The 24,540-nt window shown below is 41.5% G+C and overlaps 1 protein-coding gene across 4 annotated transcripts in view; it reads left to right on the top strand.

Annotated features, from left to right (window-relative positions):
• asic2 (acid-sensing (proton-gated) ion channel 2) overlaps nucleotides 1–24,540 on the top strand; it is a 472,730-nt gene that overhangs the window by 265,322 nt on the left and 182,868 nt on the right. For 3 of the 4 annotated variants that reach the window (XM_072442935.1, XM_072442934.1, XM_072442936.1), the window contains exon 1: nucleotides 4,589–6,306. The exons of the other annotated variant lie outside the window; for it this stretch is intronic. In XM_072442935.1, coding sequence (XP_072299036.1) covers nucleotides 5,608–6,306 — 699 coding nt within the window. In that variant the 5' untranslated portion in view covers nucleotides 4,589–5,607. Of the gene's footprint in view, nucleotides 1–4,588; nucleotides 6,307–24,540 lie in introns of those variants that run through there. 4 annotated transcript variants of the gene reach the window in all.

Below are 24,540 nucleotides of genomic sequence, written 5' to 3'. Positions count from 1 at the left end.
CAGTGACCACGGCCTAAACCAGGACGAATTGAAGTGGCCCAAACCTTGAATTGAATGGACTCAAGTCTTGTGGGTGCCATCAAAAGTAGGCCTACTACAGTTTGAGAAGCACACCTCCTTCATACTGTATATAGTAGGTGTAAATGTGTATATTTGACATTTGGATGCAAGGATTTTCACTTTTTGTGTCCACATGCATTATTCATTTCCCAGTCTAGCTTAGGGATTCTCTGCACAACAGTGCTCCCCTATGTGTATGCGTGATGTTTGGGCTTCTGCATTGATTTCTTTTGACAGTGTGAAATGTTTCTTTAGGCTGGTGCGTGGGTGGATAGCTCCCGAGTTAAAACTGTCTCTCTTATTTCCCCGTTAAATAGATGATCACAGTGGTGTCATTAAATGTGGCAGAATATTCAGGAATAGCATTGCTGCTGGGTAAAAATATTGTCCCAAGGCTCAGTATCAAGAAAATGACAGATAATTATATGTTTTTCCTTTCATGTAGCTTCAAACTGAAGCCTATAGAAATCATATGTTTGTTTTGTAAATAGATGCTTTGAAACTCCACGCAATTATGACGCTCGGTTATATGAATGTCTGTTATTATAACATTCAAACATGTATATAATTATGAAGAATTAAACATTGTTTAGTTGGCCTTTGTGAAGTTGGTATCCAAGTTTCATATCTCAAAATAGAATTAAATCATATTTGAACCTTGTGAAGTCCACTGTTGCGGAATTACAACACGTTTAAATAATAATAATAATTTTAAAAAAAGACTCCAAATGTACTTTAGTTAATTGTTTTTCTAAATGTACATCTTACAGGGTTAACTGTCACAATACACATAGGCTATACAAGTATGAAAATGGTATCTTGGATGTAGTTTGTCTGTGAATGTTTTACTAAATTAACTTGGCTTTTCACCATGATACAAAGGTGTTTCCTCATCATTATTTTATTCAGTTATTTTTAGATTAATTCATGATCCTGTATGGTCCTGCAACTGAGGCTTACTTACTGAGCACTTTAGTAAGTGTCTATTTCCACCTACTCCCCATCCCCGCCCATTAGTTGCGATTTTAGAAATATTCTCAAACTTCGAATGACTGTCATGTAGAATTATAAAATCAGCCACTTTTCACAAATATAAAAGCTGTAAATAAAATCCACTGCTCGCTATGGTGAAATGTCACTATGAAGAGGCGGGGCTTATCAGTTCTGCAGTTTTGAACAGGAAGTCAATGGTCCTGTTTCGACTGCTGGGCTATTTTAGGTCAATATTTTAGTTTTTCATTGAACAAAATGTAAAATGATGCTCTACTTATGTTTAAGTTTAATTTAGTTTAAGTACCTAAAACACATAATCCGTCTCCTTTAAGATTAGGTTCAGGTCCACGTTGGTTAATTAGGAAAAGGGTTTGGATTTGTCTCAAATTATTTTGTGTAAAAACAGCTGAGAGCCACATGTTGACGTGTTCTTTTGGAAGTTTGGCATAATTTTTATTTTTAAATTTTTTCTTTTTTGTAGTTTTCTGTTGCCAAGAAGGGTCTAAGGACAAGGGATACTCAGTTACCCATTTGCTTAATTCCAGTGAACTTAAAGGCGGTATGGACGATTTTTCGGCGATTTGAGAACGCAGGCGGAAGTGCGCATGCGCACTCCCCCGTGTGGACTGATACAACACACACGTGCGTTTGTTTATTAGCGCAACGGAGCGCATCGCATCGCTCGTCTCCCGTAGATTTCTGTCCACTTCTGCGTCAGCTCGAACTGTCTTTCTCCGTCTTCATTTTGCCCCGTACCCTTGAGGGAACTATATTATGATAGATCCATGCGCTTAGGCACGCAGAAACATGGGGACGAGCCTGACGCGGCTGCAGGTGAGCGGTAGGTGCGTGGCAGGACAAATGATTTATCCACGCCACTAGGAAATATGATAAAAAATTTGCTGAAAAAATCGTCCATACCACCTTTAAGGTTAAGGTTAATCGTTTCATCGTTTGATTTAGTCTCTTTCTGCTGGTAGATTCAACCATTTTGGAAAGCCTTTTGGGCTTTACAAATTGAATTGAACTATATAGGGATCTGTGGGTGGAAGTGAATCACTTCCTAGCTTTTACATGACTAATGTCCGCAATTAGAGTCACACAGAGTTTCATTTAATAAAATAGCTGTATTTTCTGACATTTTAGTTACTTTGAAACTCTCACTCGAGGCTGCTTTTCTTTAACATGCACAACACATTTTTCTCCTGTTATTATTGAAGACATGGTGATCTTTAGTGTCATGTTAGTCTGGTTGCAGGCAGCAATGGATGGCAGCGAACACGGACCACTGTGTATAGGTCGATATTTGATTGACAGGTGAGGGCTGGCGCATAATAAACAGCAGAAAACACCAGGCCTGTCTAGACATAGAGACTGCACTTTGGCTTTATTGTTGTCCAATCAAATCCACCCTAATGGCCTTTCTGCTTTGCACCATTTAGACCCTCTTAACAAAATAAAAGCCTCCAGTAAACACAGCTGCATCTCAATCATTTAAAATAATGTAATTTGATTTAAAACCACGCATACACACATATTTAATACTCGGTGATGGCACGCTGACAAGCTCATTTGTCCAGGAGTGTTCCATTGTAGAAACAATTCAGTTGTATCATCTGGACTCTGTTAGTTTAGAAAAAACTAAACGTTTCGATTCATCTAAGAGTCATTCTCAATGTGCGAATCGAGTCTGGGAACTCAGATATTGATCCTACTCTGAGTAGGCCCTGCCCACCGGTGGGGGACCTCCTGATAAAGGGAGTTTTGCTTTCACTTGAGATGTCTCTTCTTTGTTTACTATCAGCCCTGTAATGGGCTATCTACATCCTATTGTAACCTGACTTTCACTCCCTCCTCACTGAGTACAATTAGCATCAGAATGCCCCGGGCGTCTCCCGCTCCAGGGTTTCAAAACACTATTATACACAACCGGAAGGTTGAATCTTAAACCTCTATTTTGCTTTAAAGAAGAATTAAATTTTTTTTAACAAAGATTGCCTCCTTATTTCCTCTTTCAAACCATCTTTTCTCCTGCTTAGAATCCTCGTCTTTATCAGGAGGTCCCGCCCGGTGGGCAGGGTAGGATATAAAACCTGACTCTTGGAGGAGAGTCGAAACGTTTTGTTTTTCTAAAGTCCAGACGATACAACTGCATTTTTTCGACAAAATATCTTATTTAGTTTGTGCTGATGTGTACGTAAGTTGCAATTTTTAATGTTCAGAAATATCACAGCAGAGAAAATTCTCAACACCGTTCAAACTTTGTTAATGCCCCAACTACTGCATGTCTCATCCCCAGTTCACACTAAAAAGCTGTCCTATCTAATAAAGCCTACCGGGTTAGTGTATATTGAACTGTATTAAATAAACATTTACAACACAATTATATCATTAATGTTAAAGAGGACATATTATGTCATATTGACTTTCTGCCATGTTCTAACAGTCTTCGCTCTTGATTAAATTAATCAAGTTGTATTTCAATTGATTTACGCATTCTTGAGTGCTTTCACCCACCCCCTATCCCCGCTCACAGCTCAATACTTATTATTTTATTATCAGACACAGGATTATGCAGAGTTAAATATATCCCTTTGACATTAACAGCACTTACACTTTACGGGGAAATTCTATCATTAAAAGGTTGTAGTTTTTAACAGGATTTGAATGGATACATTTTGGTTTACAATGAACCCAATGCCAAATTATGATCCATGGTTTATGCCTGGATCCTTTAAAATTAATGCAACAGTTAGTTTTGTGCCAATATAAAGTTACCACTTGCTCACAGGATTTTGGGCTGTGTAGTTTACATAAGACCATTAAAAACATTAATCACTTCCAGAAAATATACAGTACTTACTTAAAAAAGGTCTAATCCTGCAAAAGATATGCGGTTTAACATGCCTTGTGGGATATCTCGCCCTTCGAGCCAACTGCTGTGCTTTTGGGCGCTACAAAAAATAAATTGTGTTGAATATTTAGGTAAGAAATTGTCTAATCTAGCTGCCAGAAGCAACTTTCTAAACACATCCAGCGAACAGACGTGAGAAACATTCCTGAGGAACACAAAATCAACCTAATCTAATCATTTTTTACTTATTTTTTTCCTTAAATTAAAACAACACTTACAACCCTGATCGGCTGTTTCTGGAATCAGATTTCATCCTCAAGCCTCATCCTCTTGTCTAGTGCACTTGCCACCTCCCCCACACACACAAACGCAAACACAAACACACACCTACACACACACACACCTACACCTACACACACACACACACACACACACACACACACACACACGGTTGTCCCTGTGTGCTCCTCAGCTTTAGCGGCAGACCCACAGAGAGAGAGGGATGAAGAGAGGCGCACACAGAGACCGGCGCTCTCTCCAGTGACGGACTCCACCGGCTGGCTGCGCGTACCGAGCTGCGGCGCAGGACGAGCAACAATCCGCCTCAGCTGACGAGCGACGGATCAGTGAATGGAAAGAAGTCACACGGAGGAGAGAGAACAGAGAGGAGGAGGAGGACGACGAACTCACGGGGCTTGACTGACAGCAGAGCGAGTGAAAGGAGAAGGAGGAGCGCAGAGAGTTGGACGGATTTGATCCAGGGGAGAGTATTTTTAGACCCCGCGGAGCACATGAGAGGAATACAAAAGCAACTGGGAGAAACGCCCGGAGGGTGTGACAGCCGATTATCTGTGGTCCGGTCGTTTGCTGTGAGTGCGCGGCGCGTGGCTTAGCGCTCGCGTGTGCGCCGCTCCATGTGAAAAGTGTGTCGGAGCGTGTTCCCGGCTGTGACTGCTGTGGCGAGGAGCGAGTCTACTCCGGGATGAGGCTGCCGCGTGCTGCTGTGCTGTGCCGGTCGCCCTCAGGAACTCATAAAACTGGTTAAAGCACGCCGCGCACACAGAGCTGACGTTACAAAGGGAGTCCAGGCGTAAGAAGTGGCAGAAAACAAACGGGCTTGGACCACTTGTGAATTCATTTACAGCTGGCACAGGCTTGTGACAAGGAGCTGACCGGCACTACTGAAGAAGCACCGCGCCGGAACGAGCTAAGACTTCTCCACACCAACTAATTCCTCTTCTGCAGCTCATTATTTGAATTACCTACTCCTCTTTCATTTATTTTTCGCTCTGTGCTTAGCCCTCAGTGTTTTGTATTCCGTCCTCTCCTCGTGTCCCCTCCCTCCCTCCCTCGCCTGCTCGGCAGCTCTCCGCGTCTCATCCTCTCTTGTTCACTGTCACACTAACGGCGCTGGATGCTGGAGTCACTCATGTAGAAGCCACCTTGCTTAGAGCACATTTGCCCTGTGTTCTTTCAGCTGTTTTGGATGACTGGAGCCATGTTAAGTGGAGGGATGGGAGAGTCAACCAACAAGTAGGTGCTGCCTGGTTTGCTTCAACTCTGTAGGACCATTATTAGTTTGGAAACACTTTCAAAAAGTTTATTTGGATCATCCGATCAGAACCAGCTTCTTCTGAGTCTTGTTGGGCCAAAGACTTCCCCTGGTGTGGACTACAGGAGTGGATTTGCCCTGGAGCTTCATGTGGGCCCCAGCCCCTGCATCCTGGCTGGCAGATGAAGGCTTCCCCGTGTTCCCCGTGGCTCTAGGCGTGCTGTGGGCTGCCATGGCCCTGGAGGGACGCTGTTTCCGTCGAGGTTCCCCGGTTATGATTCGGAGGGGCCGGCAGCGGCACGGGAAGGCGTCTCTGAGCCGCCTCACCTCCACACTGCTGTCCCGCACACGTCTGCACGGCCTCAGACATGTGTGCTTGCCTGGAGGGTCAGTGGGGCGAAGGGCGTTCTGGCTGATCGCTCTGTGCACCTCCATAGGACTGCTGCTGTCCTGGTCCTCTAACCGCCTGCTGCACTGGCTCTCGTTCCCCACTTACACTCGAGTCCACACAGAGTGGGCCAAAGAGCTGCCCTTTCCTGCAGTCACTATCTGCAACAACAACCCCATCCGCCTCTACAAACTCACCAAGAGCGACCTGTACTTCGCGGGCCACTGGTTGGGCCTGCTCCTGGCCAACAGGACTGTCAGACCACTGGTGCTGGACCTTCTGCAGGAGGACAGCCATGCATGGTTCAACAAACTGTCAGACTTCAGGCTCTTTCTGCCACCCAGGAACTTTGAGGGAACCAACCTGGAGTTTATGGACCGCCTTAGCCACCAGCTGGATGACATGCTCCTGTCGTGTAAATACAGAGGAGAGCCCTGCGGAGCTCACAACTTCTCCTCAGTGAGTAACCACTCGACTATCTCAACTCTGTAATCTAAAGAAACCTGTATTTCCTGCGATAAGAGTTATCATCTCAAGAGCATAATGTACAGAGAATATTGCCATTCTGATCATACACAAATAGCTAAACATAAAGGCTACACTGTGGCTTTATACTGCTGGTGTTACAAAAGATACATGGATTTGCTCTAACTGTGCCTTTGATCAAATAATGGATTCACTTTCCGTTCAACACAATATGTACATATATGCATTAAATACATGAATGAAAAGCTGTAGAATGAAGGTCAGAGGAAACATGCCTTCCATTTCTTTTGCTCAATTTGCTCAAAATTAAGGGAAAAGGAAAGTGCCAATAATGTTGCTGTTTATACTGTTTTTGCAATTGTGTTGCACTTAATAGAACTTATACAGGTCAGTCCATGGGGAGGGCAGTGGAAGTGAGCATTATAAGAGTTCATTATCTGCAGTGATTGTTTCTCAAAAGGTGCACCTGAGTTTGCAATTGTATTTTTTACTGCTTCAGTGTTCATTTGTCCTCAGTTGTTTCTATGCAGCCATCAAAATGCAGATAATATTTGTAATGCAAGCATGTCTTCCCCAATGATAAACATGTTACTCATCAGGTATCTATGCCCAGTGATTGGTTAAGGGTTTAGTTTAAGGTTAATTATGATCATCATCTGTATTTGACCCATTCTTTAGTGTAAACATGCCAACAGGACCATCATCAGATCTTGTGCTAGATTTGGTCACAGTTAGCTGCCTCCTTGGAATGTTTTTTTGTATTAAAATTGTTGGTTCTTGAGTGTAAAACGCTTCTGGCTTGTTGGTTCACCTCAGGAAAGACAAAACTGTGAAGCCTGTTAATTAATTCTTAGTCAGTATTGTGCAGTTTGAACCCTGAAGCAAAGTTAATCAAGCTCTTATACATAATGTCGACAGTTTAAACTCTGAGCACTTGCACGTCTTCATATCTTTAAAGTGATAGTATGTACTTCAAACTTTGTGCAACTTTTCCATTTTTTTTGCATAATTCCTGGCCTTAAATTCCGCTGATAGATGTTGATGTTTGCTGTCCCGCATAAAGTTGAGTGTTAAGTGGGGTTCACGGCACTATTGAAGGAGGTTTTGTACTTGGGGAAAGAACTCACCTTGAATTAAATCAGTAGATGAGACCTTCCAAAGCATTGGAGTGCCATATGTATGCACAAGATCTAGTAATACAGGATTTTACTAAAATTCAGCTGAAATTGATAAAAGTCTGGAGTGCTAAAGGTGGACATTCATTCAACTACAGGGTAACGTTTGATCTATGCGGGGAACGCTCGATGAGAGTACCAGAGAGAGTACTCTTCTTCATGCCATTGACATTAGTAGAGTCATTTATTTTTTCCAATTATCAAAATGCATTACATCTTCTTCATAGATGTATACTGCAATAAATAAATGAATAGAATAAAAAAGAGAATACGTTCATACAAAAGGACATTCATTCATATAAATAGAAAGTCAAAGGCACCATTATATTCAATTCATTTCATTTTTTGAGTTTAGTTTTACTGAATAACAATCATAAAACGAATTGATTACTATCCATTTCAATCTGGTAGAAATTGCATATACCATCTTCAAAATGCTATATCATTTTTATCTTTATATACGTAGACATCGAATTGTTTTAAAATGCTCTTACTTCATTTGTGGGTATGGGGGTGTGATAAATCTAATTATTGCATTCATGTTTTTTAATAAATTTGGACCAAGTCGTTTTCTTTTGACTCTTAAACTAAGATGAAACAACTACTACTACTACTTAATGTTTGGAGACAAGAAGGTGACGGACCCTCTACCCCTACCATTTAGTATGTTTCTATCTGCACAAAGTTTTGTCCCAGATATTTTAATGAGAATGTGATTGTTTGATGTATTCCCAAGATCTGCCTGTTTGTGCTGTTTCTCCTAAAGTTATTTGACACATCGTTGCTCCTTCCTGTCTCTTTTCTCATCATGTTTTTTTGCTTAAAGGGGGCCTCATGCAGCTAACAGGCCCCGTGTGCGCTCCATCTAATCTCATTATCCAGCCGCAGCAAGTCAGCAACGGCTCCCCAAAGCCCATTCATTATCGCTGTGTTTAGAGCACTGTCAGTCCTGCACCAAAACAGTTGCAACTTGGACATTTAACCAGGGACCCAGGACAGACACACTTTTTTTCCTGTGAGGTAAATAAACACACAAGTCTTAAACGCTAATGGGTTATCTTGAGGGAATCTTACAAGGCTTTGAAACGCTTTAGGATACTTTGAGCTTGCTAACAGCGGGTGGCTTAGGTAAAGAGGAAGAGAGGGACGCTATTGCACATAGTTGAAAGTGCGACGGGGAAACGATGGAGGCTGGAGCTGTTGGGAATACTGATGTGTGTGAGCGTAACTTCGGAGGCAGTAGGCGTGTGGAAGGCTCCGTGTCATAGAGGAGGAACTGTGAGATGCCCGAGCGGATCGATAAATCCATCAGCTTCGTGCTCATCTTTATGGAGGTCTACTTTGCTCCCTCATCACCAATACTGATGCAGTCCGAGCCACTGTCGGCCTCAACCGACTTCACTGGACGAGATTGTACCCGAAAAGCAACGATTCACAAGAAAACATCAGTTTCTGTAAAAGACAACGGGCTACAAGCTACAGGAGTGTATATCTTAATAGTTCTTGTGTTACTTTATTCACTTCCTTACTTAATACCATTGTTTTACTCAGCTTACGCGGTTCATCTAATTAGTTTAAGATTAATGACTGTCGAAAGCCAACAATAAAAATGGTTTAGTCAACTTTACTTTATTTGTGTCCCCAATAGGGCAAATGCTTTTGCTGCAGACATTTTCAATTCAAACAATTAACACAAAACACGGTACATGTTGACCATAAATCTGGCAGTTTAGCAAAGTAAGTAGATTCCTTCCATGAGCAGTGTTTAAGATAGGAGCGCTTACATCTATTGCTCTTGAAGAAGAAGAGCCTGAAGAAAGCTCACAGAAGTCATAGTGAAGAAGATGGGCATCACTGGACTTCCTCTTTACTCGTCTGGAAAAAGGCCCCTAAATCTTCCCACTCAGCTGACCCCTCTCACGCAGCATGTCACCAAAGCTCAACTTATGATCAATCAGAGTTCATTGGTAATTAGAATTTTCCTCAAACTATACCTCTTGAGCTTGGTGCTGGTTGAAGTCACTAAAAGAAAGTTAATATTTTGTTTTGAGTAGAATTGAAGTCATACTATCATATTGAGATACAAAAATTCACCATGTATCAAACCAAAATGTCTCCATCTTGCTCCTGGTAAAGGTAAACTCCAACCTTTTGTGCTCCAACAGTTTGACAAATTGGGCCATGCTCAGAGCTGAAGTGCACCATCTAATCAAGCTTCAGGCCCCAGATGATAAAGGTGGCCATTCTTTTCCTGGCAACAGCAATGCACCAGCTGCATCTCCAGCGGAATCTCAGAATGGCACATCCACACTAACCTGCCCTTGACTTAGGGATCGGCTCACAAGAGGGTTGGTCTGCGTGGTTTTACTTATTTATGTCACCTGCAATTGTTTTCACAGTGGAGCTCAAACTACAGGTTATCCTTGTACCAAATGTAAGGTTTGTGCAGGAAATGTCTGCTGTTTTTGTAAGAATAGGTTTGTCGATTGAATAAATACTTTTTGAATACATGTTAAATCCAAATAGTCTTTTAACTGCTGGTATTCTTGAAGGTGTACCACGTAGATTTGCTCATGGAAGCTTAGATTGAGTTGGTATTGCTCAGCCGGGAATGTCCCACAGTATGGCATTAAACTTATCTATCTCCATGGAAACAAGAAAGCAACAACAAGTCAAGTATTTCATTTTTTTCCACAGCAATAAAAACACCTGCAACTGAATTAATGCAAGAATACCTTAGAGTAGAACATTCTAGGTAAAGGAATAACATCTCCATGGAAACAGCAGGTAGCGGACCCTCTACCTCTCAGAAATGTTACATAGTGCACCTTTAAACACTGCCATTATACTGCAGTGAGAGTTGAATTGAGGTGAAGAGATTGATATGGAGTGTTTTCTGGTGCAAATATCACCCTGGACCAAATCTTATTAGATAAAGAGCAGGGTCCGGGGGGCTGCCGGACGCGTCAATGTCATGAGAAAACAGCACATCCAGCCATCCGTCTGATAAAGGTTAATTGATTTAAAAGGCCTTTGTTTGCTTTGGAGGTAGTGTGGTGTGTATGCAAGAAAAAAACACTTTAAATTGTAAGTATGTGCAATCGCTTTTACTAAATGTAATGAAGACTTAATATTCTTTTTTATAGATCTAAAACATTGAATTTTGTTGCCTGTGATCCAAAATACACACTTAAATTCTTAACTTGTTTTTTACTAGTCTGGTCACCCTGTTCTTCGTCGCACTTTGTGTCAAACTCAAACAGAACTGTTTATTCAGATTAGTTTATATCCGTGACACATGTGAAAAGAATTGGTTATCCATCATTTGAAACAAAATAACATTTCTCTCACTTCAGTTTCACAACGTTTAGTGCTTCCCTTATGAAATCCTTCATGTTTTTTAGTCCCTGTGATATTTTTACCTGCCTTTTTTCCCCCATAAGCTGTCATGTTTGTTATGATACGGACGATCCATCCATGCATGTCTCTGATTGGCTAATCAACCTGTCAAGCATACCCATCTGAATTCGTGGAGATGCAAACTGTGACCGGGCTGATATCAATCTGTATATTTATACAGAGAGAGATATCATTCTGGACTATCCAGGCAAGGAATTTTGTGCCACTGCAGGATGTGTCATACTAAAATCCCACCACACAGCACCAGCAAACCTGGGTTTGTATAAAATCAAACTATGCTCAAATCAGCCAAAATAAAGCTCAGAAATTTATTTTCTTTACACAGACATTGTTATTACATTTCCAGTTTAGAAAGCAATGTTTGAGAGCGAATGTTTCCTTTGGTTTACATTAGCTTTGTGTAGACTATTAGCAAACATTAGCATCATTAGCATAATCTTCCATCAAACGCAGGGAACAACTTTATTTGATTTTCTGACTTTGGATCAGAATTTTTTGGAGTAGAAATTGCGAGTTGGAAGCGTGTTCCAGTCAAAATGTACAAGTCGGAACATGGAAAATCCGAGGACGACTCAAACAAGATGGCGGAAATTCGAGTCCACGCCCACTTGAGTCCGTTACATCAGGTGTAATTTATGCTAATCAGTAGTCCGATTTCTGCAGAATAAAAGATGTTTGCTGTGGTGAATGTACCAGAAGTTCTCATGTATCCCTGCATTCATTTTTCAGAGTAAAAGTTGCATCCTGCTGCAAAACTCCTACTGTATAAACCTCAAGGCTAATAGCCTGTATCAGTCCTTTGGTTTTCTAGCAAATTTTTTTCAGCAGAAATTCTGTGAAGCCGGACCCACAATACTGATTTGTGTTGCAATAAACATGTGCGCAGCGGGTGGAGGTTGCAGGCTTTGACCACAGAAATCTCATTATTACATTCGGCCTTGTGCTCGCTATGCTCCAGTGTCTTAATCCAATTCCTTCCATTCAGAACGAGCAGCTCTACAAGGTCTGGGCGTCTCGGATCACAAACACAAACAGCATCTTCACAGTGTGGCGAGATTTCAATCAATTCTGACTATGATACAAAACGTGTTATTCCCGAACAGCACCGGTTAGTCTGCATTTCTTAAATAAGGTGATAAACGGCCCTTTTTTTTCTAAACTCATTTTGCAAGCTGATTCGTCTGTTTTTGGATTCAAACTTTTCACTGTATGGTGACGATATTAACCACTTTGGCACGGTGTCTTTCTGATTTTTGTCATCTTTTTATTTTTCCTTCAAACTAAAGGAAAACTAAATTTCAATAAAAATCTGAATATTGGGCATTGTTGTGTGATTGCTTTGTCTGTAATATTCCACAGCATGGCATTAAATTAACATTTATTCAAAGACAGGTGCTTTTAATTGCTCAAAAATACCTTACTGTGAGCTGGATCGCCTCACCACGGATCTGACCTGTAATTTGGCATGGCTGCGTCACATGCCATCTCTGTGGAGACAACAGGTGGGGGGGAGGGGGTGGGAGGAGCAGGTGAGGAGGCGGGGATTGACAGCGGCTGCCGACAGGAAACATGGCTCGGACTGACTGTCTAGTCTGGATAAGAGCGGACATTCACCCGATGCTAAGATGCTAATAACAATGCTAGCGCGTCCACAGCGTTATTTGCTCGCTTGGCCCCTCCCCTCTCGGCTCTCAAGCACAGGGGCGGGGCTCACAGGGGTTGAATCCAAAGAGGACAATGCAGGCACAGCTTTGGACCCAAAAGTCAGATTTTTTAACAAATATGCACTAAAATGACAAAACAAGGCCAGGAATGTGTATCTATTTTAGACCTATTTACACAGTTAATCGGTTCTGGCGTTTAGTTGCTCTTCAAGTCCTGTTTTACATTTTTAATTTCAAACATAAAAGGTTCCAGTAAAGAAGATGAATTCGAGACCCAACAAATGCAAAATTAAACTTAGAATTTCACTTTGTCATGATAACGTCGGCACGATCCTTTTTTTCCCCCAGAGCTTGGATTCAACCCCGGTAAGCCCCGCCCCTGTGTCTGACGTGGCGCGTGAGAGCGGAGGGGGCAGGGGGCCACGGGCCACGGGCCACGCGAGCGGAGAACGCCGTGGACGCGCTCGCATTGTCAATTTCTGATACAGACAATTTGAAAAAGATGAGAATTGACAATCTCCACTTGATGGCTTTAATCTTCATGAGTCCAGCACGCAGATAAAAGGATTACAGCTGGTTGGTATTCATAAGGTTATTTCCATGTGACGCTCCTAACCATGTAAAAGATTACTGTTGGAAATTGAAAAGCTAATGGATGCGATTCTGCTTCATGAATAGCATTATTAGAAGCCGTTTTTCCAATCTCCTCGGATGGACAAGCTGGAGATGTTTTGAAGGTTTTACCCGTAGAATATATTCACGTGGGAACATCATTATTTGGCAGATTGCAGAGGCGGTTATCACAGCGATGCTAAGTGTTTTCTTGAAGTCGAGTGCGGTCTGTTTTTAAAGACATGATGACAATTTGATCGTTTATTCAATTTAGAGACATTGGTGAGATACGTGACATGGTATTTATTACCAGTGGCCAAGGACCGGTCAGAAATCTGTTGTAGAATGTAACTTTTTATCATCAAACTGCAGATGTTTTTTTTACCTTTTTTATTAACATCACCACTGAGTTTCTGCACATAAAACAAAAATGTGCATAAAGTTTTAAAGTATTAAATGACATGTTGAATGCAAAAATATACCTGGAGTTGTATTTTCCTTCACGCTTTTTTCTTTGCGTTTACGAGGTTGGCTTGCCTTGAGCTCATTTTTTTCCGGACTCAGGTCTTCTGCAACAGTTTGAATCCTATATGTCAAGGCACGTTGCTTAATGGATAGCAATTTATTTATTTTTTAATTAATGTGATTCCCACTACTCCCAGTGAGGGCAAATGCAGACGAGGGAGTGTTGACTGGTGCAACGTTATGTGTTGTTTCAGTAAGTTCTAACACTCAAGAGCATGTCTAAATTCCAATAATACTACTAGAAATTTGTCCTTTACAAAGTAGAAACAATTTTCATGATTGTTGTCTGTTGGAAGGACTCAAAGACACAAGATTGATAAGTAAAATGTGTGGACCGAATACCTGACATTTATTATTCAGCTTTTACATTTTCTGTTTCGAAACAATGTACTGCCTGTCGAGTGACAGATTATACTGAAATTGTGGCATTCGAATGCCAGGATCTAATTAGTTGATTAAAAATAGTACACATTTAAGCCAATAAACCTGACAAATAATGATTTAACTGTCACAACACTGTTTAACACTTGTATTACTTCTTTTGTTCTTTTTGCTGCTAAAACTCCTAAAACAAAGAGAATGTGGTTTTACATATCCTATTACCATTTTGCTTAAAAGCAAAATTATTAAACTTGTGCAAACACTGCATAATTGTAACATTTGCTTAAATTACACACTTTACAGCCCCAACTGTATTGTCCATAAAAAATAAGTACTTAGTGACGCCTACAAGTGCATTATATAATGCATCTATGATAACCTTTGGACCGCAGACACCCACGCGCCATACGACACGTGGAGAGGGGGGTTTGTGGTGAGAAAAACAATTGATACTTGAAGAAATAACTTGAGCCATAAATCGGTGTGAAATGGCCACATGTTAATTACAGTGGATTTAAGGAGCTGCTTCATTATTCACGCACAATGTTGGAAGTGACCTATCCGGCCGCTCCTCCTACCGCCAAAGTCATTTCTGGTCCGCTTTGTTGCCCGGCTGGTAAGTTGCGTTACGCTGCACGGTCTCAACCATATCGGGCTTTCCAAGGTGACTCCAAGACCTTCTGAAAATGTGCATGAAGGACGTCCATGGGATTGTGGACTGCAGCTTAAAAGTCCAGAAATGTGACTTCTCACTTCTCGAGCGTGAGAAGAAACAAGTCGACAGATGAGAAGTAAAGTGCTGGACCAGAACTAACTTTCCCGGGCGGAAGAGCTACCATCAAAACATGTGTCTCCGAGGCTAAAGCAATTATGTGGGACTGTTTCATTTTTCTGCAGCCCGGCCTTGCATTTCTGTTGTCGCTGTCGGGGGCAATGAAAGGATTTACTCATTCTAAAGAACTGAAGGTTGCACTTCAAAATACTTTAGCAAAATACTAATGCTTTCTTTTTTTAAGGTGCACTTTGTAAGTTTTCTTATTGGAGATACACAACTTGCTCGAATTTCATTGCCTTTGAAGGTCCCATAACATGCTAAATCGACTTTTCAGAGCTTTTAACCTTCTTAAATTGCTATTTGTGCTTCATATATGTACCCAGAGTGTTTTTTTGATTGATTCCCGCAGTTTTTAGCTCTAGTACAGACTATATCCTTTCCTCGAATTTTCAAACTGACGGGCGGTGGGGCAAGACCGCGTCATAACCACAGTCACGCGTCACCATCCCCCCTCCCCCTCACGGGTTGGGCGGGGGAGCCAGATCGTTCTTCGCAAGGGTGGGGGCGAATATCAAACCAAGCTGTTTGCATTTCCGGGTTGGTGAGGGGGTCCAAGGTCGGTTGTGCAACATCCTTAACTATTATGTTAAGGGTGTTGCACAACCCTTATTATTATCAATTATACACTTAGGATAGACTACGAAACGTGAAAAAAAGCATGTTATGGCACCTTTAATGTTCCACAATATGGCATAAACTTACAGTATCTATTTTGCATTTATTCAGTTAGAAGTGTTTTAATAATTGCTAAACATCACATACATTCTGAGTGATTGGGCTGTGTATTTAAACAGCAGAGGTGGGTCTGGGGGGGTCCGGAGAGTGACCCCTGTATTCTGGTGAATTCTAGATGTACTGTTTTAGCAGGTCACTGCACATTCACTTGGCTGCATGGTATGATTTATTTTTAGTCAAATGGAATAACCCCGCCCCCTTCAACCCGTAACCCCCAGGCCCTGAGTTTGGCTGCACAGCCCCTGGCCCTTCACATCTTCCCCTCTTTTCTCTCCCTCCCTGTGGAAGGCTGCAAACGTTTTATGTTGTATGCAAATGTGTCATGTTTTGCACTGCTTTGGTGCCCAAACTGCTGCAGGCATGGACGGCTGCAGGTCACGGCCAATGGTTTGGAAATCCCTTTGCGAGTTACTTAAATGGGACGGGAGTAGCTCACAATACTGATTCAAACACTTAAAAAAAAATCTAAATTCAAATTATTTCTTTCTTTGTCCATCACTGACCTTTTTGAAAAGTTAAGTCTGGCCTTGACCCGGAACAACAAACTTAAATGTGTTCTTCGGCCTGTTCCTGACCTTTTCAAATATGTCCCGTACCTGACCACTTCTCGCACACAAACTCACAAACAAAATGTCAGTGCAAGGACCTAGTGTTCTTGGCCAGAAGCTTAACGTTCTTTTTCTGTAAGTTTTAAAGTTTTATTGGCTAAATGTTGTAGTTTTCATTGTGTTCCTTTTTAAAATTTGTTCCATGTATATTCATCGTTCCACATCACTTTATCTAAACAATCTGCGTCAATTAGGCTAAAGAAAATGTATGCAGTATTTTTATCTATACAGCATGTTAATTCATTTCTGATTTTCAAAGTATTTTATAATCAACCATATCTTATACCATAATCCTTTGTATCTAACATAGTGCTAATTAAATTAACCACTAATTGGATTTACAATATCTAGACTCAAAATCATATTCATCTTTACGCCAATTACTTAAAGGTGCACTGTGTCATTTCTATGGAAAGTCTTCTTCCTGATTGTCTCCATGGTGATGTCTTTGCCCTGAATGTTCCACAGTATGGCCTTAAACGAACAGTTGGTGCAAAGTCAGATCCGTGCAGAGGCAAGTTTAGGTTAGTATAGTATGAAACACATTTACATTTCAAACAAAGAAATGACCATAAACAAGTGGCGGACGCTCTGACAGAAAAGTTACACGGGGCAACTTTAAATCTTCTTGTCCTGTCCTCCTCACGGATAATTGTTTTTACAAGCAGCATCTGGCAAATCCTCCAAAGGATATGTGAAAGCATTTATAATTCAACTCGAGAGAGAAATCCTAGTAAAGCGGGGATTTGTACAAAAAGCTGTCATTGTTTACTATAAATGCAGATAATGGTAAACTTATTGTTCCTTGAAAACAGTGGCCAATCTGTCAAGTGATTATGGCCTATTTGATTTCTCTTATGCTATATAAATATCAAATGCATGTGTAGAAGTATTGTAACTACAAATCTTGACTTAATACATCTAGAAAGAATCATGTTCAGACAGCAGTGTTTACATGCACACTAAAGTCGTTCATCCTTGTACTAGATTGACAAGAACACTTATGCTAAAAGAGCAAATTAATGTGCCAAAGATAAAAATGAAACAGAAAATTAATTTTAATGAAAATTAATTACAATTCATTTGTATTCCACAGTTAATTTGACTAACTGACAATGTCAATGGGTGTTGATTAAAATTTCTCTTGGATATGTAAACACACCAAAATCAGATCAGATCTAGTTATCTGATTTACACCATGTCCATGTAAACGTGCCCACTGCTGTTGTCAAATACCAAATAGATTGGTACCAAGAAGGTAAAACAGGATGAAAACAACATAAAGTGCATAGTTGAAAATGAAATTATTGAAAGTGGATTTTTCTCCTGCAAAAAGTCACATTTGTGCACTGGAAAAACTGCCTAACAAGAAAAGGAAACATTCACATCACAATCACCATTACATTCATGTTTTCTTAGTACTTTCACACATTCTTTAAGAGGTAACTAAAGCCCTCTGCTGTTTCTGAACGCTCTCTGTGATTGGTTGAATGCAAAAAGCAGTGAATTGCAATCACCGAACAACAACGACATCACCAAAATAGCATATTGTCACAGAGATCTGATCACGATTTGATTTGTTTATAGCTATAGAGCCCAGAGTTGATTGTTTTCTGATGTACATACAGCTTGCTATTAAATGCCATTGCAGTAGAAATGAGATGAATCTGCAATATTACACAAGGATCTCTGAAAGCAATCGCTCTCTTATTTCCTTTTCATTTTCTCCGTCGAAGCTGTGCGCGCGACAATAGCATATCCATACATTTAAAGGACTTGGCATCAGCATAAGTGATGCCTCTGTGGCTTGTACAACACTGAAATCAAGCCAAGAACATCCGTCTAATTCCTCTCCTCCTGCCCTTCACATTCCAACAAGTCAGCACTGCGTGTCCCCGCTGGATACAGCCTCGAGGGTGTGGAAAAGCACTGTTCGTTGAATGCAACGCAAGAACTGGATAATTAACAATGCGAAGATCTAAAAACCAGTTATGTAATAGTCATAGTTCAGATTACTGCTGTGGTCTTTTAATCAAAGTCCAACCACTGCCAATAAGTCACACGACATAAACTAGTGCTGTGAGATCGGACAAAAAATGAATTTGAGCTTTTAACCATGTCGTGCCATTGTTCCCTCATCAAAAACATACCTGGATCATTCATCTTAATTCATGCTAGTTTGATGAATCCTGGGTAAAACTCCTCTCCCCTCCGAGCGTCAAAAAACTCCATTCTGAATTGCGCTGTTGCGCTGTTTTGAAGTTGATAAATGATTGCCAGACTCGTTCTGAGCACGTCTGACTTGAATCAAGATCATTACAACTGTGTGGCTGTATTAGCATGTCGGAGCTAAGCTAGTATTTGCTCTCATCTGTGTAATTCCCTCTGCAGCTAGTAGATGGAGTGCAATGACAATGATATTATTGTCCTTTTTACCCAAAATAAAGTAAAAATCCTTCTGAACTTTTCTCCAAACCACATGTTCTCTGTGTGTCTTCTGCGTGGTCCAGTGCCACCGCCCTCCAAAAAATATGTAATGTTTGCAGCGTCAATAAAAAGTGAACCATCTGATACATGTAGCCAAAATAAAACCAACCTCCCAACTATATTAAGTTGAAATGGGGGCTTTTTCGTTTCTTTTTTTAAAGATTGTTTTTTTGCCCGTAGTGCGTGTGTCTTTTAATTTGTTGTTTAACAGATTTCCTTGGCATTTTTTAAGAGGGGAGGATGGAATAAAAATAAAAATACAATTTTATTTTTACGTTATCAAATCACATTTTTACCATCCAGAAGTCGGAGTTGAATTTAAAAATAAAATGTTATTCTAAATACATTTCTTGGATTCTTAGAATAGGCCCTATTACCACGTCTCTACATTATCTACATAATTACAGTTATCAATGCAAGAAATTGAAAATAACCCTTATTATACTGTGTACAAAAATGCCTTCAAAAAGATGGCTCCAGCAAAATGTCAATGATGTAAGATAATAGATGCACCACTGCAGCCTGATCCCAATATTTTATAGATTAAATGTTGGCCAACTGCACAATAAAGTAGATACAAAAAGTGATTGCTTTAACCCTAAGCCTGGTGAATGAATGAACTTCCCCTTTAATGTGGAGTACTATGATGGCCTGTATTCATGTTTTACACCCTTACATCCATTGTCATTTGTTTTTGAAGTAAACATTCCTTCCATAGGTTTCAGAGATCGGCCGCTGCCATTGCAATGTCATAAACTAACTGTTTAATGGAAGGTGGAACTCCCAGACTGACAGCTTCTCAGAAAAGGAATCATCCCGTGACCAAACAAGTCGGTTTGATAAACTTTATTGAGTCGTGACAGGAACACAAAGTGTGCAATCAATGAAAATGTCTTATTGAGCTAGATTAAATTTTGCCACAGCTTGGGGGACACAGTGACTGGCGTAGGAATCTTTCACACGCTCGAGTCGTGGACACGCAGCTCAGATCATCGGGAAGTAGGGGTCTTCCAATGCCGTCAGATGAGAACGCGTGACTCCACAGACGAGCTGGACACGTCCACATGAGGAGGACTTGTGCTACTTAAATGGCAACGACAAAATTATTCTGATATAAATGCGTATTCTTCATTTCCTTGTTCGAACACGACGAGTTCAATGAATGGGAGCCCGAGCCAAAGCCACGCCCACCCCGCATCCTTTAAGTTAATCTACCATTCGATCTCATGGATCTATGTTCGATCTAGGAAGCCGTGATTTGCGAGAGTTTTAAAGCTCTCTGACGTTCTGACGCAAGTGATCTCACTCTGGGTCGGTGTTGCTGGTGCAGAATACATTTTTATTTGTATTGAGGTTTTGGCAAAAAAATAATAATCGGAAAATCCGCGAAAACAGGAAAAATATATATGTTTTATTTTATATATTATTTTTTAGGATCTCCGTTTTTGATGTCGGCGGGCTTGCGAAACAACTCATTAAAAAACTCTCGCCTAGGCTTTATTAAACAGGAAAGGACAGTGTGAAATGGGGATGAGAGAGAAGGAAGGACAGAAGGGAGGACACTTTTTCACAAAGTTTCCTGCTTAAATCAATCACCTCTGACAACTTCTTTTTTGAATATCGTATACTGTGTATCGGCACGTTGCTCCTGGAATCCCGACTTAATGCAGTGTACATTTTGGGACTTATCGCTGTTCCCAGGGTTGTGGAGGTACTAACTATGACTCAGCAAAAGGAAAAAAAAAGTCGGTGTCAGCAGGGCCTACATTATACATGCCGTTTGAATTCCACCTCCTGCTTATCGGCCCGAGCTCCTGTACGCATTACCAACACGCATTAGCTACATCTCACTCCGGCTGATCAAAGGGAAGTCTCTCACAATGGTGCCGTGTCAGCCTCCTCCGAGCGCGCCACACACGAGCAGTCCTATTCTTTGTGTCTTTTTTAATTCTACATACTGTACACTGTGTATATAGGTCTGATGGGCAAGGTGTTCCAGCTGAGAGATAGGAATGTGTACGTGTATCTAGCTGTGGTGGAAGAAGTACTCTTGTATGCAAGTTAAAGTACACATACATGGGGGGAAATAAGATAAGATAAGATAATCCTTTATTGTCCACACATGGGGAAATTTCATTGATACAACGCAGGTAGATACAGAGGAAAAGGACAGATAACACATTATAGGAAGTTTAAAAAACACTCTTAATAGAAGATCTCTTATAAACAAAAACTACTATAGACTAAACCTCCCATTTCCCAACAAGGGATGGAGGGGAAAAATTAGGATGTCCGCCGGGATAACGTGACGATCTCCGGGTAGGACGATGGTTTCCCCCTCAGTTTCATGAGTTCCTCCTTTGTATAAACGGAACGGCGCCGGTGGCCGGGGGGCGTGGGGGGCCGGGGGGGGGGGGGCTAGCTCGGAGCTAGCGCACATCACGACGACACAACAAAAAACACTCAATAATCCAGCCGAACAAAGTCGAAACAAGTTGAATTAAAGCGATTCCAGCGCGTGTCCCGATCGTACAACTAAAGTAGAAAAATATTTACAAAATACAAAAGATAAAGCACAATAAGTGTGAAAAAAGAGCGGAGCGTTGCATCGGGCTGCCAGCTGTACCGGCACCTTTGTGAAATGACTCAAGTAAAAGAAAAACGTACTTAAGTAAAGATAAAAATGTATGTTAGGAGTCAAAAGTTGAAGTATTTCAGACAGATTTTGAGAATTAATAAAGCGTCAAAAGTTGTGATCCTGATTGAAAAAAAAAAAAAAAAGTGCTAATTTTGTTTGTATTTTTATTTATTTGTTTTTTTAGCGAGGACGTCAACCGAAACCCCCGAAACCATTCATGTGCTTAAAAAAATATCCCCCTCAGCCATGCCAGGTGGTCTAAACTACTATTTATACCTGTTAAAAATATAGTGCAATAGAAAGTACAGGTACCTGCTCTCAAATAAAGTAAAAGTCAAAAGTATCCACTGTAAAATATACTCAGTAAAGTACAGGCACCTACAATTTCTGCTCAAATGCATTACTTTTGTATTTCATTACTTTCCTCCTTTGCCCAACTTTGATTTTTCTTTTTAGGTGGTGCAGATTTTAGTCTAATTTGAAATAGTGATATTGTGTTATTTTGGTGTTTATACATGGAGTCTGATTTAATTTATTTGGTGCTTCACCTTTGGCTTCTGCCCAAACCACATTTCTACCGTATGTTTGGTCAGTCGCTTCGAGTCACTGCTGGTTTGAGCCGAATGGATTATCATTCATTTGGAACTTGCAAGTATTAACATAATCTAACACTCTGCAAATCAAATCCTTTTTTTTTTAACTTCATGCATTTTGTATTCTGCATAACTTTACAGCAAAACTCACAAACAGGATAAAGTTCCCGTTGGCAAACAAACATCAACAAATGAGAAATTAAATTCTGTCCTTATTGTTTTAAAATACATCAATACACTTACATCAAAAGCTGGAAACGCAACGCAACATTATAGGTTTGCAAGTATTTTCTTACTTTAGTGACATAGTACTTTACGGTGTCAGATTTATAGTGAGCTTAATGTGTAACAAATCAGACTTGAGAAGGACATTTGTATTTGCAGATCATGATCATGAATCACTGTCGCTGATGCAAAAACCATCAATAGCCCTTTAATTTACAGACCAACAAAAACGGAAACCATTTTCTGCAATTTATGTGAGCTTTTTACTTTTCTCTGACTCCATAAAACCCTCTCATAAAACACAATTCTGCCTTGTGGTCTTCATTAAAACGTGCCTCAGATACTACTGCTGGTGAAAATGCGACCGAACCTCCTGAACACGATGCCATAGTTGGGCCTTTGGGGGAGCTAGAGGCCGGAGTACACACTTTAATACACACAGGTTATGGCTTAAGGCAGTAAACATCACAAATGAGTCCAAGCTGCACTTTAAGCCATTTAAAAGCGAGACCATTGACATTTAAGATTAATAACAGCTTTTCAGTGACGCAGGAACCATTTTAAGAACAAAATAACGCTTTACAGATACAGGAGGAAGGCAACTGGAGTATAGTAGAAAATGTAGTACTTTACCTCGAAAAATGTCAAGGAAAACTAGGGAAATGTACTGTTTTAGGCAAACTCCTATTCTATCCATCAGTAATCAGACTATACTTTATTCATTTTGGGTCAAAATCTCATTGTGCTTCATTTGCGCAGTTATAACATTCATTTGTATTATATTTAAAGATTCCCTGCAACACAGAGCTAAAGTAGAATTGATTCTGTTTAAAGGATGACCGTAAGTATTTTCTTTTGGACTTTCCTGATTACAATTCCCCCAGATACTCTCCGTCCAGAAGCCGTAAAGAGCTTTAGCTACAGCCCGTGCAGGTGTAAACAGACATGAATCACGATCTGGTTGTTTGTTCACTCCAAACCTCACCAGACTGCAGCCTTTTTAGAGAGGAATCAATGAATAATGTGTGCTTTTTCTCCTGGCAGAACGCTCAGGCCAGTTTGTCTTTTTTCTGTTTGTTTTGCGCTTGTGTGGACTTGGTTGTGGTGATGCTGCCAATACCAATCCTTCTATATCGTACACGGTGTTCCCGTTGTTCAAGTTGTACCTGAACGTATCGATATACAAAAATTATCGAGAGAACAAGAATTTACCCTTGTTAGGAAGACTACACTGCATCCATCCATCCATCCATCTTCTGCCGCTTTATCCGGGGGCGGGTCGCGGGGGCAGCAGTCTGAGCAGGGACTCCCAGACTTCCCTCTCCCCAGACACTTCCTCTGACTCCTCCGGGGGGATCCCAAGGCGTTCCCAGGCCAGCCGAGAGACATAGTCTCTCCAGCGTGTCCTGGGTCTTCCCCGGGGCCTCTTCCCGGTGGGACATGCCTGAAACACCTCCCGAGGGAGGCGCCCAGGAGGCATCCGGAACAGATGCCCGAGCCACCTCAGCTGGCTCCTCTCGACGTGGAGGAGCAGCGGCTCTACTTCGAGCTCCCCCCGTGTGGCCGAGCTCCTCACCTTATCTGTAAGGGAGCGCCCAGCCACACGGCGGAGGAAGCTCATTTCAACCGCTTGTATTACCCAAAGCTCATGACCATAGGTGAGGGTAGGAACGTAGACCGACCGGTAAATAGAGAGCTTTGCCTTTCGGCTCAGCTCCCTCTTCACCACAACAGTCCGATGCAGCGACTGCATCACTGCAGCCGCTGCACCGATCCGCCTGTCGATCTCACGCTCCATCCTTCCCTCACTCGTGAACAAGACCCCGAGATACTTGAACTCCTCCACTTGGGGCAAGGACACCCCACCCACCTGGAGAGGGCAAGCCACCTTTTTCCGGTCGAGAACCATGGCCTCGGATTTGGCGGTGCTGATTCTCATCCCAGCCGCTTCACACTCGGCTGCAAACCGTCCCAGTGCATGTTGCAGGTCCGGGTTTGATGGAGCCATCAGGACAACATCGTCTGCAAACAGCAGAGATGAGATCCTGTGGTCCCCAAACCGGACACCCTCCGACCCCCGACTGCGCCTAGAAATTCTGTCCATAAAAACTATGAACAGAACCGGTGACAAAGGGCAGCCCTGGCGGAGTCCAACATGCACTGGGAACAGATCTGACTTACTGCCGGCAATGCGAACACAGCTCCTGCTCCGGTCATACAGGGACCGGACAGCCCTGAGCAAAGGGCCCCGGACCCCGTACTCCCGGAGCACCCCCCAAAGGACACCCCGAGGGACACGGTCGAAAGCC

Source organism: Eucyclogobius newberryi, unplaced genomic scaffold, assembly GCF_026437365.1.
Source record: "Eucyclogobius newberryi isolate DKJ021-1_F unplaced genomic scaffold, fEucNew1.0.hap1 SCAF_13, whole genome shotgun sequence".
Taxonomy (NCBI): Eukaryota; Metazoa; Chordata; class Actinopteri; order Gobiiformes; family Gobiidae; genus Eucyclogobius; species Eucyclogobius newberryi.
Note: the sequence above shows the minus strand (reverse complement) of the source record. Positions and strands in the feature narration are given on the sequence as shown.